General features: G+C 38.8%; 1 protein-coding gene across 3 annotated transcripts in view; it reads right to left on the reverse strand.

Annotated features, from left to right (window-relative positions):
• Positions 1-13638, reverse strand: part of LOC124777509 (protein sister of odd and bowel-like) — a 110848-nt gene that overhangs the window by 43481 nt on the left and 53729 nt on the right. For 2 of the 3 annotated variants that reach the window (XM_047252954.1, XM_047252956.1), the window contains exons 4-5: positions 10647-12505; positions 9305-9557 (exon numbers count right to left, since the gene is read on the reverse strand). In XM_047252954.1, the coding sequence (XP_047108910.1) occupies positions 9305-9557; positions 10647-12505 (2112 nt within the window). The remainder of the gene's footprint in view (positions 1-9304; positions 9558-10646; positions 12506-13638) is intronic. The other variant, XM_047252955.1, reaches the window with a different exon arrangement.

Genomic DNA, 13638 nt, shown 5'->3' on the forward strand with positions numbered 1-13638 from the left:
TATGATTCATTCAGAAATCAACTTGCAGAGTGTGTTCAAAAACCAACAGGGATGCGCACCAAACTCATATGAGTAATCGATAGACCAACGTGCGCTGGATGCTAGGCGCTTGGTGAAACAAGGTTTTTTCTCCTCAAGAATATGAATTTGCCCCCCCCCCCCCCCCTTCCTTACTCATAGATCCGGGCCCGCTGCGCACGCGTGAATCTGGCAGCTTGGGCGCGACAGTAAAATTTTTCCCAGATGCATCTAGCTGCTTGCTGCGACTGTTTACACAGCCAACAGCCCCATTTCTGTAGCCAGAAACGGGAGAAGGTACTACTCATACCGAGCGAGGTGACGCAGTGGTTAGCACACTGGACTCGCATTCAGGAGGACAACGGTTCAATCCCACATCTGGCCATCCTGATTTAGGTTTTCCGTGATTTCCCTAAATCGCTTCAGGCAAATGCCGGGATGGTTCCTTTGAAAGGGCACTGCCGACTTCCTTCCCCATCCTTCCCTAATCTGATGAGACCGATGACCTCACAGTTTGCTCTCTTCCCCCAAATCAACCCAATCCAACAACCCAACTATTCATACACCACTCAACTGCGCATGCGCATGAGCACGCTTGTAACGGCGAAAACGAATCTAAACAGTTGTGACGTCATGCTCATCAGAGGCAATTTGCTGTTATGAAGCATTGCATAGTCTTCCTAAAGCCTTTGACACATTTTGCTGTTGGCAAACGCTTGTATGAGCACTGTGTTTTGTTGTTGTATATGCCACATTTCCTTTGTGATTTATGTTTTATTTATTTTTTTTTTTTTTCTCGTTCACGTTTTATTGTTGCAGTATTATTCTGCAGTAGCGGGATACAGTAATATCCTTTGTTAGAGTATCGATTCATTCCAGTCAAAATTACAAAAACTTTAACTGAAAACTAAAACAACAAAAAATTCCTGGAATTCTAAAAAATTTCCGGGTTTTTCCCGGTTTTCTCCTGGATGAAAAAATTCCCAGGTTTTTCCTGGATCTCCCAGGTTGTATACACCCTGTTACTAAATTAATGGTACTTATCAATGCCCATTATATATACATACAAATTTCAAGCGCTAACTGCTTGTCTCTTTGACAGTGCCCCTACTACAAATTAGCAAAATTCATCTGTCAGGTCTCGATTCAAATAACTCTACTGTCCATGAGAGACAAAATTCTGGATTCAAGTCCTGCCCTGGTGTAAAGACAAATATTGAATCTGTCACGAATTTTATGGTTTATAATTTAAACAACAACTAACCAAAAGTATGGTTCAAAAATGTTTATTTAAATCAAACCATTACCTGTTTTGGATTTATTACAAATCCATCTTCAGACTCTTACAGATTTCCTTACTTTCCTGCTGGGGCCTTACTTTGTACATGTTTGATGCACTGACAAGGCAACATTCCCAGGTGTAAATAAACAATCTTCACAACACTTGGTAGGTATGTACAGGGGTGGAAATAATGCAATAAGTATGTTTTCATTTTTCCCCAATTTTACTTTTAAGGGGTAAAACACACCTTGAAAGGTAATTTGGCATATTAGGTTTAGAGGGAATATCTTCAGAACTATGATATATAAAAAATGTATTTCATATAAAAGTTGACTTATAATTAACATTCTTGAAAACTGTATACTCAACTTCTGTAATAATCTGGAAGCTTCCACACTGCATCCATCCATGTCTAATAAAGGTGGTTTCCAAAATATTATTCTGTTAAAATAAGGTGTACACATTGTGCTGGCAGAGTATTTTGATTGCACCTAATTAAAGTACCTAAACATTCATTATTATACTTATATTTGTTTTTTTGTGTTTTAAATTGTTATTTTGCATTTTAAATTCATTTTTTCCTTTTTAAGTTTACCGTTTCACATATGTGTGTTACGTTGACTGGAAATAATAAATAATTCATTAACATGGTTTGAATTGATGATTATCTGTCAAAAAAATGCTTAAAACTTAACTTTTTTATGCTATGCACATAAAATGAATGAAAATTCTTCACGTAATACACATGATGGACAGCATGACCTAAAACAAAATTCAGAAGGCTTCTCAAATTGTGGCAGGCAATCGAATAAATATTCTGAAGTGTACCAGGTATATTTCACTATATCTGAAGACCTTGATGAAGAGAACTGATTATATACTAGTCACTGCAGCTTGATTATACTGTTTCTCAAGTGGAGACTGACATCATAATCATTCAGCAGAAATAGATGTGACAAACCTTCTCACAATGTTCTTCTAACATCAAAAGCCCTGTGTGTCCAACAGCTGTACCTGTCCCATTGACTAGTTCCTTTTCCCTGCTATGGTGCTCAAAACATTTCTTTTTTCATAAACTTATGGAAAGTTTGGACTAAGAATTCAACAGTCTCTTTCTGAACCCCAAGTGTTCTTGTGATGGCATCAGAATCTGGCAAACTAATGACTGATTACATCAAAAGATACTTGAAATAGTTTTATTTCACAGTGCAGGAGAAAAATCTGTACAACTGTGAGATTCTTCGTGTCGTCAATGTGAAAGAACAATTTTGAGCTTCCTACCTGAGGACAATGAACTTGTTCATCTGGTGATCCCAAAAGGCTCGATAGGGCAGATACAGCCACTGGGTGTACGTGGCTTTGACGTTGAAGAACTTTGTGAAATTTCACACCTAGTTCTACTAACATGATTATAATGTCAAATACTATTTGAGAAACAACTTAATCAAGCTGCAACGACAAGTATACAATCAATTCTGTTCGTTGAGGTTTCCCAGTTTCCTGAAATGTCCCTGATACAATTCAGGATATTTAGAGGATCGCCAGCCACACAATTTGAGAAGTCTGCTGAATTGTGTTTTATGTCATGCTGTCTGTCATGTGTATTATGTGTGAAGAAAAAACCTTACATATTAAGCATTTCTTTACAGATAATCATTATAGAAATGTTCTTTACAGATAATCATTATAGAAATGATTTTGTATTGTAGTAATGAGTTACTTTCAATCATGTAAAAGAGAGAGAGATTTTAAAACATAAAACAATGTAAAACATAAAACAAAAATAAGTTATACAAATAATTAGAACATTAATGAATGTTTAGATATTTTAATTAGGTATGTTTAAAATACTGCAACACCACATTGTGCACAGTTTATTTTCACAAAATGATATATTAGGAATCAGCTTTATTACATAGGGATCTACATGCCATGAAAAATTATTTAATTTCTGCTGTAACAAAAGTTTCGAATTTTCAAAATTAATTAATGGTGATGCGGGTATTTTGTAAAATTTTACACCACTACAAAAGATGATTATACAGTTTTCAAGAATGTTAATTACATTTCAACTTTTATATGAAACACATCTTTTTATATATCATGATTTTGAAGGTATTCTCTCTGAAATCAATATGGTAAATTACCTTTCAGCCTTTGTTTTACTCCGTAAAAGTGAAATTGGCATAAAAGAAAAAATAGGTACTCATTATTTTGGCCCCCCTACATACCTGCAAAGTTTCATCAACATTGTTTATTTACGTCTGAAGTTGTTCCCTTGTGAAATAAACAAAAAGTTTTTCATTCACTATTCAGTAAACTTACATTTTTTTTTCCTATTTGATCTTCACAGAAACACTCATTAAAGGATTTTACAATTAATCAAGCATGACATGTGGTGAAAACTTATGTGACACACACACACACACACACACACACTTGGACGTCACCAGTCTTCAATGGCTTCTTTAACTTCCATTACTCAATTTCACCTAGTCCATCCTCACTCTCTTTTTTCAAGGGGTGCCACTCTATTACTCTGCTGGGCCACATTCTTTTAATGTGTCCATGCCACCTCAGTCATTCTGTTTCAATTGTCTCGACAATGCCACTTATAATGCCCATTCTCACTCTTATTTCTTGATTCCTTTTCCAATCTCTTCTTGTTCCTCCACGATAGTGTGTCTGACACTGGTCCCATGCCGGAGCACCATTTTGTTCTTCAAGTGGATGGGCCATGTTGTACCCAAATCTTAAAGAGTAACTCCCTGACCCAATAAAACTGTGTGTTGCAGTGAGAGTGTAAATCAGAAACTCGCCTTTCGTAGGCAACGGTCTTATTGACCAGGCTGTCTAGGCACATATCACAACCTGTTCACTAAGTTGCAAACAGATTGTGGTCTCAAGTTCCTGAAGTTGAGCCGATGAGGTTACCTCTTCCTCCTCTCTCTTTTGTTTTTTAGAGGGTGTGGGTTGGGGTAGGGGAGAGTGGATGGGTGGTCAATTGAGGATCATGTACTGATTTCAAATACTCTTCTAGTACTCTTTCATTTGCACTTTGTTCTTTTTTCCTGTCTTCTGGCCACTTCATACTAGTTCTTTTCACTCTTCTACCTTGGAAACCTTCAATATTCAATACTTTTTCCCTAAAAACAAACATCTGTGCATTCTTTCTTCAGGTTTTATATTATTTTTTTCTAAATCATTTTTTTACTTCATGGCTGCAGCTTCTTTCTGATTTCTTATCCCACAAATATTTGAATATCTTCTTGGTTAATCTATTGCTTTGTATTTGATATAGATGAAAAAAACAAAACAAAAAAAAATCTTCTTTTTTGCATTACTTATGATATGTATTCCACATTTTCATCATCGCAATATAAGTTCCATCCTTCCCAAGTTTTTCGCAGGACTAATATTTTCCTAATAATTTTGCCTTTCTAGTATTTCTAATTTATCTACATTATGGTTATACACAAGACATTCACTTGTGTATAGACATTCTGGTTTCACAACAGCACTGTAACAGCTTATTTTCACATTTTCATCATTCATGGTAAATGATTGCATCCTTAAACATTCAGTGAACTGCATCTATCTTCTTCTAACTTCTGGTCTATAAGTATATAAATAAAAGTCACCCACTATGGTCTCCGTCTGTATGTTACACTAATCTCAAGAACTACTCTGGATTTTGATACAGTTTTCATTAACAGATAGACGAGTCATGAGAATGGTTTATGAATGTATTTTATAAATTTTTCATGCAAATTGGCTGAACTATGATGACTTTAAGTCCCTCGCCATTGTGAAAATGATGCCACTACCAACTACTGATGAACAGCAGAGCTCCTTGGAACCACATACAACGACCCCACTGTAAGGATGAGCTGGTGCGAGTTATCACTATCAGGAGGCTGGCGTAAGATACTGCCGACTTCCTAAAGAACAGATTTAATTACAACTATGGCAGGCAAGTCATCTGGCGAAAGATACTTAGTGGTATTCATGTGATGTGGATGTAGGTCGCTTGTTTAACTATAAATGATATCAACACTAAAATCTTCAGCTAAATTTAAGCTGTCCTTGACTTGCAAGTTGTCTTGAACAAAACAATGATAAAATGGTCATTTTATTCTGGTCTTACTCACCTACACATTTGTAGGGGACCCGAACTATTTGAAACAGTTAACGCAGAACAGGGAATCAGCGATCATAAAGCGGTTACGGCATTGATGATTTCAGCCGTAAATAGAAATATTAAAAAAGGTAGGAAGATTTTTCTGTTTAGCAAAAGTGACAAAAAGCAGATTACAGAGTACCTGACGGCTCAACACAACAGTTTTGTCTCAAGTACAGATAGTGTTGAGGATCAGTGGACAAAGTTCAGAACCATCATACAATATGCGTTAGATGAGTATGTGCCAAGCAAGATCGTAAGAGATGGAAAAGAGCCACCGTGGTACAACAACCAAGTTAGAAAACTGCTGTGGAAGCAAAGGGAACTTCACAGCAAACATAAACATAGCCAAAGCCTTGCAGACAAACAAAAATTACGCGAAGTGAAATGTAGTGTGAGGAGGGCTATGCGAGAGGCGTCCAATTAATTCGAAAGTAAAGTTCTATGTACTGACTTGGCAGAAAATCCTAAGAAATTCTGGTCTTATGTCAAAGCGGTAGGTGGATCAAAACAAAATGTCCAGACACTCTGTGACCAAAATGGTACTGAAACAGAGGATGACAGACTAAAGGCCGAAATACTAAATGTCTTTTTCCAAAGCTGTTTCACAGAGGAAGACTGCACTATAGTTCCTTCTCTAGATTGTCGCACAGATGACAAAATGGTAGATATCAAAATAGACGACAGAGGGATAGAGAAACAATTAAAATCGCTCAAAAGAGGAAAGGCCGCTGGACCTGATGGGATACCAGTTCGATTTTACACAGAGTACGCGAAGGAACTTGGCCCCCTTCTTGCAGCGGTGTACCGTAGATCTCTAGAAGAGCGTAGCATTCCAAAGGATTGGAAAAGGGCACAGGTCATCCCGGTTTTCAAGAAGGGAAGTCGAACAGATGTGCAGAACTATAGACCTATATCTCTAACATTGATCCGTTGTAGAATTTTGGAACACGTATTGTGTTCGATTATAATGACTTTCCTGGAGGATAGAAATCTACTCTGTAGGAATCAGCATGGGTTTAGAAAAAGACGGTCGTGTGAAACCCAGCTCGCGCTATTCGTCCACGAGACTCAGATGGCCATAGACACGGGTTCACAGATAGATGCCGTGTTTCTTGACTTCCGCAAGGCGTTCGATACAGTTCCCCACAGTCGTTTAATGAACAAAATAAGAGCATATGGACTATCAGACCAATTGTGTGATTGGATTGAGGAGTTCCTAGATAACAGAACGCAGCATGTCATCCTCAACGGAGAGAAGTCTTCCGAAGTAAGAGTGATTTCAGGTGTGCCGCAGGGGAGTGTCATGGGACCGTTGCTGTTCACAATATACATAAATGACCTGGTGGATGACATCGGAAGTTCACTGAGGCTTTTTGCAGATGATGCTGTGGTGTATCGAGAGGTTGTAACAATGGAAAATTGTACTGAAATGCAGGAGGATCTGCAGCGAATTGACGCATGGTGCAGAGAATGGCAATTGAATCTCAATGTAGACAAGTGTAATGTGCTGCGAATACATAGGAAGATAGATCTACTATCATTTAGCTACAAAATAGCAGGTCAGCAACTGGAAGCAGTTAATTCCATAAATTATCTGGGAGTACGCATTAGGAGTGATTTAAAATGGAATGATCATATAAAGTTGATCGTCGGTAAAACAGATGCCAGACTGAGATTCATTGGAAGAATCCTAAGGAAATGCAATCCGAAAACAAAGGAAGTAGGTTACAGTACGCTTGTTCGCCCACTGCTTGAATACTGCTCAGCAGTGTGGGATCCGTACCAGATAGGGTTGATAGAAGAGATAGAAAAGATCCAACGGAGAGCAGCGCGCTTCGTTACAGGATCATTTAGTAATCGCGAAAGCGTTACGGAGAAGATAGATAAACTCCAGTGGAAGACTATGCAGGAGAGACGCTCAGTAGCTCGGTACGGGCTTTTGTTAAAGTTTTGAGAACATACCTTCACCGAAGAGTCAAGCAGTATATTGCTCCCTCCTACGTATATCTCGCGAAGAGACCATGAGGATAAAATCAGAGAAATTAGAGCCCACACAGAAGCATACAGACAATCCTTCTTTCCACGAACAATACGAGACTGGAATAGAAGGGAGAACCGATAGAGGTACTCAGGGTACCCTCCGCCACACACCGTCAGGCGGCTTGTGGAGTATGGATGTAGATGTAGATGTAGATGTAGACGTAGATGTAGAATTTCAATATGGGCTCCAGAAAAATGTGAAGGTCAACCTGTTTCTAGGAAGGGTTGTTGAACAGATGCATACAGTTACAAACCTATACTGCTGGTATCAGTCTGTGGCAGAATTTTGGAACATGTTTCATGCTCACTTATTATGAGATTTCTAGAGACTGAAAATCTCCTCTGAAGTAATCAACATGGATTCCAAAAATGAATGTGGGAGACCAAGCTCAGTTTGTTTGTTCATCAGGACCAGACAGCAGTGTATATTGGCACCCTAGGTTGATGCCTTGTTCCTTGACTTCAGAAAGGTGTTCAACACAGTTCCTCACCACAGCCAAATGAATGAAATACGAGTGTAGAGAATACAGAGCACCCGATGAGTTCCTAGCAAACAGACCAAAGCATCTCATTTTTATTGGAGAAAAAACTTCATATGTGAAAATAACTTTGGGTTCACTCCAAGAGAGTGTTATAGGACTTTTACTTCTTACAATATAATACATGAAAGACCTACTGGATAGCATTAGAAGTTCTGTGAGGGTTCCCGTGGATGATACAGTTACATACAAAGAATTGTAGCAAACTGTAGCAAGACCTACAGAGGATCAGCACTTGGTTCAAGGACTGACAGTTGTCCCTCAACATAAGTAATCACAACATATTGCACATAAATAGGCAGAAACGCTCATTATTGTATGATTACATGACTGCAACGATCACTTGCAGCAGTCACATCCATTAAATATCTAGTAGAATGCATATGGAGCAATTTAAAGCAAAATGACCACATAATACTGCAGGTAAGATTATGCCAGACTGACATTTACTGGAAGAGCCCTCAGGAAGTTTGGTTCATCCACAAAGGAGTTACCTAACAAAAACCTCATTCGATCAATACTTGAAGACTGCTTGTCAGTCTGGGATCCAAACAGATAGAGTCAACAGAGGAAGTAGAGAAGTTTCAAAGAAGAGCAGTGCATTTTGTTACAGGTTGATTAAGTGGCATAGAAATGCACAACCAGCTCTAGTGGCAGATATACTGTAAGTGAGAGATTCTGCATCACAGTGTGCTTTACTGTTAAAATTCTGAGTGTGTATGCTCCTAGAAGAGTCAACAAATATATCTCTTCCTCCTTCGTATATCTGCAAAAAGACCGTGAAGGTAAAATTAGAGAGATTTTAGCTCACATGGAGGCTTGCCAACAATCATTCTTCCCACAGACCATTTGCAGATGTAAAAGGAAAGATGGGAAGTGGGACTGGTGCTAAAGTACTCTCCACTAAGTTGATTTGAGGAGTGTAAGTATTCAAATACATGAATATACAAAACATACCAATATACAAAACATTACCAATATCCAAAACATTACCAGAGAATAGCTATGCCACCTAAAATATAACATCTTTAATTCTAAGTTCAAATTGAGATATTTAGTTCACTAGCAGCGTCCAATAACTGGGTCGATAGTAAATAAAAAGTTTATTAATTTTGCAGTATTGCAGTATTACTGCTAAATTTCCTCTACTTCGTTTAATAAGCTCCTAATCGGAATTTCAATTCTTTGATTAAGTTTATTAGTTTTAATAAAGATGAAAAATTAGTCTGCCTTACAACTCACAGGAAATGTCTTGTTGCAGAACTCACACTGGAACAGGCCAGTGTGCAAGCGTTTGTGCAGAGTAAGATCCCAACGCTGGAAAAATTTCTTTTCACACTGATCACACTCATATGGCCGCTCTTGCCTGTGCACAGCCATGTGTTCATTCAACTTCGCTCGTCGTTTGAACGTCCTTTCACACATTTCACAACGAAACTTCCCACCACGTGATGAGGCATTTTCATTGTCTTCACTGTCAGTCTCTTTGTACCTACAACAGGAATAAAGGAATAAAAATGATAACAAGTTGAAAAGTTTCTTTTACAGACTTAAGTTCTATCAAAATCAGTTAAATCAAACCTAAAAAAGGTGGTACCTAAGGAAATAGAACTGGCAGCTTAAGGCAATTGTTGCAAAATGTAAAATGACTTTCAGTAACATTAACAACCATGTGATATCTGGTAGTCAACTTACAATTATAAAGAACTGCATTACAAGACATCTATCTAGAAATTGATCTCTGACACTGTTCTTTCATCAGTGACAGGTCATGCCTCTCATATTTCCATACATAGACAGTAAAATCATGTGAGCAATTGTCAGAACACGGAGGAGATGTAGTGTATCTTAGAGAATGCTAATTAGTTTCATGTCCCATTGATCTTTACATGATAAATCTTAATGATGTGGAATGAGTCATAATATACATATGTGAGTTAAGTAACTCCTACCCACCACATTTTACACATTAATATGACAGAAATTCTTCTATGGAACAAGAGCTGTCAAGGAGAAATGTTTTCGGTTTGTTTTCAAATTTTACTTTGCTTTCTGTCAGACATTTTATATCACTAGGTAAGTTGTCAAAAATTTTGGTTCCAGAATTATACAATGCTTCTTGCACCCAAGACAAACTTATTGTGGTGTCACGAATGTCATTTTTTCTCCTGGTATTGTAATTACGTATGCCACTGTTCCTTTTAAGCTGCATTGGATTATTTACAACAAATTTCATGAGGAATAAATATACTGTGAAACAGTAGTCGAAGTGCCTAACTCCTTAAGCAGATGACTATAAGATATTGTAGATGTGTAGCACATATTATTCTTACAGTACATTTTGCAGCAATGAAGACTTTCTTTCTTAATCCCAGGTTATTATGCTTTTCAGTATCTTTGTTTATAACAGTCCTTAATTACGCTGACACAGGAACTTGGTTTTTGCTCTATACCACGCACAAGCAGTGTGTGTGGACAATGTTTTGTAAACTTTAACCCAATTGAATAAAAAAAAAATTGCAGTAAACATTTTAATAGCTATTTTTCTTAATTGATACTGAATAATTGTGAATTAGGTACTTACTCAATTACGGGTGTGAGTGCCATTGCTGTAGCTAAGGTCTGATCCTCTTCTTCAATAAAAAATATCTCAGTAGCACCATTCTGAAATTTTGTAGAACCTACGGCAGATGTTGTGGGAGACCTCGTAACTGGGACAGCAGCTGTTGCAATGAAAACAGTATGTGGATCGGCTATAGATGAGGCAGCAACTGATGAGGTATTATGTACAGAAACAGGTGCCGAAGGTGGAGGTAAGGGAGCAGGAATACTACTTGGTGCAACAAGGCTTATGGTGGAGAAATTAGTTCTGCAGGCACTATTTGCAACTGTGGAGGTCTGTACAGAGCACACTGGCTGCGCTGGGGTGGCAGACTGTAGGGCAGGAAGTGAATCACTGGCTGCTGGACATGGACTTACTGCCTCGCTTTGAGGCACACTGGAACGTGCCTGCAGAGGTTCTACAGTAGTTTCTTGTTGGGGTCTCGGAAGCAACAAGATTTCTGTAAGCAGTGCACTTTCTGTAACTGGAAATGTGTCCGTGATAGATGTAGGCAGAGTTGTAGCACTGCCATGGTTTAAAGGAGACACAGTACCCGAGGCAGCAGCTGTGTCTTCAGGTTGATCCATAGACACAGGTAGAGCAGTAATACTACTGGGCATTAAGTGTGTTGAGGTTACAGTTTCTGACTCTGACGCGACAGTGCACACACCACTGGAAATGTCTTGTTTCTCCCCTGATAATTCTGCCAAAATATCACACTGAGTGTCAGCATGTACTGTACGTGATACGAGCGTAGATGCAATACCAGAAACCTCTGGAGAATTGTTTCTGGGAAGTTGACAGGTACTACTATGTGTTTCAGCTTCCAAGTCAATGGAAACACTTGAAGGGCAGTTATTTGTAACACTGGAAATGGTAGGACACTGAGAGCCAGAAATCTGTGTAGGCAAGCTTACAGATATGTCAGCAGGCATGACCCCTGGTGTATTTCCAGAAACTGAGTCTGATACACCGACAGCAAGGCAAAGGTCATCGGATGTGTTTGTGCTGAGATCGTCTCCCAGTTCATCTGTCATATTAACAGATGAACTGGCAGCTAACACAGAGGCTTCAATGTTGGGCACTTCTTGACTCTCATCACAGTTCATAGCAGACACAGCTTCTGATGAGGTAGGTATTTCAATGGGTAGTTCGGAAGGAATACTGGACATCATTTGTGTGCTAATGCTATCTGGTACTATTGATGTTGCATTGCCAGTTTCTGGGATAGCACTCACTAAAGATGAACATGGGGCAGTATCACAGGTAGATGCACTATGTACAGACTGGGGATGCAAAGTATCAGAAGATACAGAAGCAATTCTGTCACTCGACAAATCCACTTTGGTCGGTTGATCATCTCTCTGTGCACTGGACACATCTTTGAACAGTGTCCTTTCTGTCTGCACTAAGTCCACAAGACCTTCACTTTTTGAGACAGACGTCATTGGCTGAGTGGCATACAGGTGTGCTGGCCCAGCAGCTGAAACACCATCTTTGCCCGACGAGAAAGTGAGCACCTGAACCTGCGTTAGGCTCGGGCGTCCGTCAGAACAGTTGAACATATTGGTTTTGGCTGGACAGACACTTTGACTGTTTGCAGTAAATGGAGAGGCAAATGTTTTCCCATTGCTTGAAATGTGTTGCATATTCACGTCGTACATCACAGAAGTCTGTTGGTTATTTTCTGCACAATTGTGGAGTGGAACCTTGCCCATAGCATTCTGTATGTGGTAGCGAGGTGCCCCAAATGACAGCTGCTGTGTTGTCTGCTCACAATTACTGCTTAGTTCCACCATAACAAGGATGTGTTCTTCGTGACCTCCTACACTCCCATCAACCTGCAAAAAAGTGATGCTTTGCTAGAAGAATTAATTTTATTATTTATACAGAAATAAGCTCTTTGCTGATAACTCTTTCAGCAAACACTTTTGACACTGTGCTAGTGCCAATTCAGAGCAGTTTCACTTTCATGGATCACACCTGCATACCTTTCAAGCATAAATGCATTTATTTAGAAGCAACTATACTGATAATGGGTATTAACTGCCTGCTGCAAAGAAAAAAAATTGTAATTCGATTAACAGGGGAGTTAAGCATAAATCAGACAATTGTTTGTACAGAGTGGGAAAAAATGTTCATATATAAAAAATGTGATTATTTTATAGTTTACTTAGTAACCTACAAATAACAAAAATGAGGAATTGTTAAGCACTAGCCTTCTGATGATTGATGGCTGGTATACAGACACACTTGCGTTAGCTTTTCACCTACAGTGCAACTTATTCTAGTGTAAGTACTTTCTCTCTCTCTCTCTCTCTCTCTCTCTCTCTCTGGACACAACCTCTGGTTCTGACTGCTTCTGATTAGTAAGATTTATTGCCACCTTTAGTTTGTATATGTCTACTGGCAGAGTGTGTGGTAAGGGAGGACACAATGCCAGCGACAGAGTGTCTGGCAGGGAGGTGCAGCTCAACAGCTGCAGCCTACGCACAAATATATGTCTCACATAACTTGTAAGCTACAGCGAGCCTGCATATGACTGTATTAACAGGTTATGTCAGTATGAACAGTATAGGCTTTCAAAGTCAAGAGTTTCTCAACAGAGCACCAAAAAAGGAATAGCTGCCTAAACGAAGGACCAATCAAAGTAAAATGTGATACCCTACGAGCTGCCAAAAGCACACCTTATAAAACAAAAAAGGGATAAAAAGTAGCATAGCAGACAACATCACTTACTATGGCACTGACAGCATCAAATAAAGAACATGTGGTGCGTGGAATTAAGTCAATCCCATGATAACCTAGTCAGTAATATTACCTGAAAGTACAATTTACTTCTCAATCCTCAATGTCTTCTTTAAGTGGTGAAGCCTTGGGAAATTCTTGTAGCAATGTCTTACCCCTCCTTTGTCTCTATATAAGTGATTGGAACAATGGTTCCTGCAACCATCTCACATTTGTAACAATATTT

The sequence above is a fragment of the Schistocerca piceifrons genome, chromosome 2 (assembly GCF_021461385.2).
Source record: "Schistocerca piceifrons isolate TAMUIC-IGC-003096 chromosome 2, iqSchPice1.1, whole genome shotgun sequence".
Classification (NCBI taxonomy): domain Eukaryota; kingdom Metazoa; phylum Arthropoda; class Insecta; order Orthoptera; family Acrididae; genus Schistocerca; species Schistocerca piceifrons.